Here is a 6,100-nt window from a genome sequence, read left to right as displayed (position 1 = left end):
TACACCCCTATACATCACCATACACCACTATACATCACCATATATCCCTATACAACACCGTATACCCATATACAACACCATATGCTCCTATACATCACCATACACCCCATACATCACCATACACCCCTATACATCGTGATATACCCCTATACAACAGTATATACTCCTATACATCCCCATACACCCCTATACATTCCCATACACCCCAATACATCTCCATTCACTCCTATACAGCACCATACACCCCAATACAACACCATACACCCCTATACATCACCATTCACCCCTATACAGCACCATATACCCATATACATCGCCATATACCCCTATACAACACTATATACTCCTATACATCTCCATACACCCCAATACATTCCCATACACCCCAATACATCACCATACACCCCTATACATCACCATTCACCCTTGTACAGCACCATATACCCATATACATCGCCATATACCCCTATACAACACTATATACTCCTATACATCCCCATACACCCATACACATCACCATACATCCCTATACATAACCATATATCCCTATACATCACCATACACCCCTATACATCCCTATACATAACCATATATCCCTATACATCACCATACACCCCCGTACATAACCATACACCCCTATACATAACCATACACCCCTATACATCACCATATATCCCTATACAACACCGTATACCCATATACAACACCATATGCTCCTATACATCACCATACACCCCATACATCACCATACACCCCTATACATCGTCATATACCCCTATACAACAGTATATACTCCTATACATCACCATACACCCCCATACATAACCATACACCCCAATACATCTCCATTCACCCCTATACATCACCATACACCTTTATACATCACCATACTCCCCTATAAAACACTATATACTGCCATACATCCCCATACACCCCAATACATCACCATACACCCCTATACATCACCATACACCACTATACATCACCACACACCCCTATACATCGCCATATACCCCTATACATCGCCATATACCCCTATACATCACTATATACTCCTATACATCCCCATACACCCCTATACATTCCCATATACCCTTATACATCAAAATACACCCCTATACAACACCATACATCCCTATACATCACCATACACCCCATACATTCCCATACACCCATATACATCGCCATATACCTCTATAGATCACCATACACCACGTATACAGCACCATACACCCCTACACAACACCATATACTCCAATACATCCCCATACACCCCTATACGTCCCCATACACCCGTATACATTCCCATACGCGTTTCTACACATCACCATAAAACCCTATATAGTTTTTTATGTGTGTCATTGTCCCATTTTATTTCTAGATGCCTTACATTCAGCAAAGCATATATAGCATTAATTCTTGTCAAAGCTCGCTACTAGTGGTGTGCCTGCATAGCATGGCTGCCCCCGTGGTGGTAATAGCTGTCTGCAAAAAGTCCTTTAATTGCTTAAATTCCAAACTGATAGTGGCTTAAAAAGGTCAATCTAACATCACGTCGCAGTCGCGCAACGGCAAAGTAAAGTCGTAGTGTTTTGCTAATCCAAGCATATTCTTATTGTTTTTGGGGCGTTCTCGTTGGCTTCGTTTTCGTCGTTTCTTGGTTCGAAGAGTAAGCCGGCCGACTTGTGCCGTTATGGGACTGGGGGGTGGAGGGGGGAGGGGGCGGTGAGATTAAACAATGGACTGAAGCGAATGCAAATGAGTCTGATTTCCGCAGTTCCTCCGCAATTCGGCTACTAGCTCCAAGGTCAGTAGAGAAAACATTATTTATTTAATTCATCTATTTATTTATTTTCATTATTGGTATATGACCTTCAAATTTCAAGTTCATCAATAAAAACGATATTGAATTATAATTATATGTACTGGCTGGAGATACCGTACTCTGTTGAGCTTTTCACTATAAATCTAATTCACAAATAGCCGATGGGTATATTTGCTAAATACATTGCAATCGTCGGTAACTAAAATTTATTTAGTATATATCCACTCAGGCTTGGTGTTTTTGGGCTTTCTGATTGGTTGATAGTTATCTCCTAGGCCAAGCTCTTTCACAGTATATAATCAACAAAAGCATAAATAAACTTCAGACATTCATTAATAATTCATTAAAAACAAAACAAAACGAAGAAATTTATGTTGGTAAAATGAGTGTCTTTATGTCTGATAAAAAAAACGGCTAACCTTTACGTTTAATTTTTAGGCCATAATAACCACAAATCTAAATATATTTGTGCAAAAATGAGTTCATCTTTAAAATTAGCGAAGAATTTGAAGCCATTCAAAACAACTCGCAGCTCGCAATTGTGTATTCCCAGGTGTAAAACCTCTCGGCTTCACAAATTTTTTAAACCTGATTATACACTCATGCACATTTTTTTAAACAGTGCACCTTTCCCTCAATTCGCCTCCCCTCACTCGCATAGTTTGATGGCTGGCATTATCTCTCATGATCTCTGACCCGAGGTTGAATTTGTAACCCTTTTTCTGTTTCTTGTTCAAAAGCTCAACAATTATTATGTTCTGACAAATGTGCGATTTTTGCCGCTACTTGAGCTGTACTTTTTCGTTCAATCGTTAAAGACATTTCCTTAACCTTGTCCGATTCTGCAACAAAGTTGTACAGCGTTGAAAAGTTTGATGAATTTCTTGGAAGCTCTCTAATGAAGAGAATTTCCTTACAAACTACTAGACACAATGTTTCTAGCAGTCTCCAAGGTCCCGAGGTCACTGGAGCTTTCTGTCTTTCCATAAACTCTTTTCCTCGTTGTCTCTTGTAGGTTGAAATGGTAGCTCTCCTTCTTTTCCTTCCTGTGCCTGGTGAAGCGGAAACACCGCCAATTTGAAAGATATTTCCACAGTTGTAACATTTGCATGACTCGGTACACCCGAGTCCTTCAGCAACGCATGGACATTTTCTTTTTCTTTTTCCATCTCTGCACGATACACGACCTTTATCTTCTTTGTTTAAGGTCATGTACATCCGCGTTTGCGTTTGCGGGTTTCGCCTAATTGTCTCCCTCCCTCAGTGGCAGCATTATTTTTGTTCTTACAATTGAAGCAGCGACATTTTCTTGAGCACGCTTGACTTTTTCTGTTACAAGGACATTTAGAAGATGTACAAGCCATTTTGGAAGGGTCTTTCACATTCTTGCCACAGGTACATCTGGTTTTAGTCTCATTTCCTTCCGTTTCATCATTCGAATTCAGAAACTCTGGAAACATACCAGAGAAAAAATACAGTGTAAGTAAAACATATATCATCATCATGATTAATTATAATTATTACAATTATTATTATCCTATGGACTAGTTGATTTTTAAGATATCCACGTTTCAAATGATAGACACTCGTTTTTTTCTTCATCTGTAAATAAGAGAGTATCTTCTTTGATATTTATGATTGAGTGATTGCCAATCCAATAGGTAACAATCCCGGCGTCGACGCCATATGTGGGTTGAGTTTGTTGCTCTTCATCTCCTTTGCTCCGAGAGTTTTTTTTTGCCGGTAGCATTTCCAAATCCCAATTAGATCAGGAATCAGGTAGAAGAAGAACCACTTTGCGGATGTGTTACCTCTAAATCATTATTTATTTCTTTATATATTTATTCGCTTATTTAAAAGACCTTGCACACACACGGGCAGGAAAACGTACAAATGCCAATAACAAAATCATCCAAGCAAACGTGCTACACTTAAACAAAACACTGAAAATTAAAATTACTCAATTTCCTAGTGGATTCCGTCTTAATGCCTTATGCATGCTTATTTACCTTTTGTAGCGTCATAATGCCCTGGACCTGAATGGTCGTACGCCAGATACATAGGTACAGCAGTGATGAAATGTTTTGGTAAAAATTGAATGGATGGGACATTAGGCAAAGCTGTGATTACAATTATCGGGACACGGAGGAGATTAGCACATGCCTTAGCACAGATGTCGCCAATGTCACTTGCGAAATGGCCATCAGTTTTAAAACGTTCAATTTCCCGTACATTTGACGAACAGGACATCCACTCCCTGTATTCATCGAGATTTTCAGTGACTTCACGCACGAAAAGTAGTCTCAGGTTTTCTGTGTCACGTTCCTCGTTGATTCCAAGCCCCAGTGAGGAAATATGCTGTAGATTTTGTAAATCCGAACGTTGCAAGTGTTTTTGTAGCTGCCGGGCTGTTGCTCTGAAGAAGCAGTTTCCGTCTTTGTTAATTGGGTCCAACTGAAGATTAAATCCTGTGAGATTTCTTAACAGGTTATCTTTGTGCTGTGGGGTCAAATTTAATTCCATAACGTTTAACTTTGACTCCTGTTCATAAAGGTTAGCTGCCGGTAAGTCTATCTTCCAGAGAAGACCAATCAAATCTATTGTTTTGTTGTTACATTTTGTTGTCCAACTGGCGATAAATTCTTGTATGTGCAGCGCTCGTTCCAAAATGTAGTTCAAGACGGAATCGTTTTCCAGTTCTTCCACAGTCTTAACTGTGACGAAAACGGATGATGTCCCTGGCATTCTACTAGCCTTACTGCTATTTTTAGAGACAGTTCCAGATATTGAACCGGGTAATGACGTTGACGTAGAATCCACAGCCGTCATGTGAGACTGAAGATAAGGGGTCGCTTGGTTTAAAGACTCTAAAGGCTCTAATTCAATTGGCGTGATCGGAATTGTTCTCTTATTGAGTGTTGTTTTTATTCTTCGTTTGCAATTCCATGCATACAAGGTACACGCCATTACCGCTACCGCCAACTCAGGTCCAATTTTGGATACTCCGCACAGTAATGATCGGTTAAGATGTCTGTGAAGTCGCTCATTTATTTCAGTCCCACATCCAACAGGTATTTCCGAGAGACATCCTTTCTTTATATGCTTGCGCAAATTTTCAATTTGAAGGAGGGTTTCCGTTTTCAGCTTTTCTCTCCAAACAAATAGAAGACGTTCAAGATTTGATTCTATTTCATCAGGACAAGGTGTGCTCATTGTTCTCTCGTTACCAAGGTCTCCATTTTGACGGAAAATTAAAGAAAATTGATTAGCAAATTGTTTACTGTAATCTTCGTTTTTGGGTACCGTTTGTACAACTCTCATACACGCGTGAAGTAAGTCTAGCCGAACCTTTATCCCCGGGAATATTTGTCCATATAGGTTCATCACGTGGCAACAGTCATCCACTATTATCATTTTGAAGTTAGTGCTTGCCTTATCAAGCCTCTCTTTCAGTTCTTTAAGTGAGTCGATAATTTCGGACGAAGAAGTCGTCTTCGTAAACTTCCACATCATAACTTCTCCGTTTTCGTTCACCCCCAAGAAGACGTTTTTAAACTGGCCTACAAACTTGCCGTCGTCGCGGGTTACCCCGATATGTTTACTCGTTCTAAGGGTGTGGTCACAGGACAGAATCTCCCCTGTGTGTTTCTGCATGTTATTCTCATAACGTTTTTTGTTCCGCTCAAACTGCATGAGAAAAAAATCCATTAGTTTATCGTTCCTTGGATAGGCAATGAAAGGAATACTCTCAAACTCCTTTACAGATAACTCTTTGCTGTCCGCTTTATTACGCATGTATGGTGATGTATAGGGGTGTATGGTGATGTATAGGGGTGTATGGTGATGTATGGAGGTGTATGGTTATGTATGGAGGTGTATGGTGATGTATAGGGGTGTATGGTTATGTATGTAGTGTATGGTTATGTATAGGGGTGTATGGTTATGTATGGAGGTGTATGGTTATGTATGGAGGTGTATGGTGATGTATAGGGGTGTATGGTGATGTATAGGGGTGTATGGTGATGTATAAGGGTGTATGGGAATGTATTGGGGTGTATGGTGATGTATAGGAGTGTATGGGAATGTATAGGGGTGTATGGTGATTTATAGGGGTGTATGGGGATGTATAGGGGTGTATGGTTATGCATGGAGGTGTATGGTGATGTATAGGGATGTATGGTGATGTATAGGGGTGTATGGTTATGCATAGAGGTGTATGGTGATGTATAGGGGTGTATGGTTATGTATGGAGGTGTATGGTGATGTATAGGGGTG

The 6,100-nt window shown here is 40.0% G+C and overlaps 1 protein-coding gene across 1 annotated transcript; it reads right to left on the bottom strand.

Moving 5' to 3' along the window:
* Nucleotides 1-3,826: 3,826 nt before the first annotated feature.
* On the bottom strand, nt 3,827-5,620 carry LOC140948193 (uncharacterized). Its single transcript, XM_073397415.1, has one exon. The coding sequence runs from the start codon at nt 5,618-5,620 to the stop codon at nt 3,827-3,829; it is 1,794 nt and encodes a 597-aa protein (XP_073253516.1).
* Between the last annotated feature and the right edge of the window lie 480 nt (nt 5,621-6,100).

Source organism: Porites lutea, chromosome 9, assembly GCF_958299795.1.
Source record: "Porites lutea chromosome 9, jaPorLute2.1, whole genome shotgun sequence".
NCBI classification, from domain to species: domain Eukaryota; kingdom Metazoa; phylum Cnidaria; class Anthozoa; order Scleractinia; family Poritidae; genus Porites; species Porites lutea.
The sequence above is the reverse complement of the archived record's forward strand: the minus strand, read 5'-3'. Positions and strand labels throughout refer to the sequence as shown.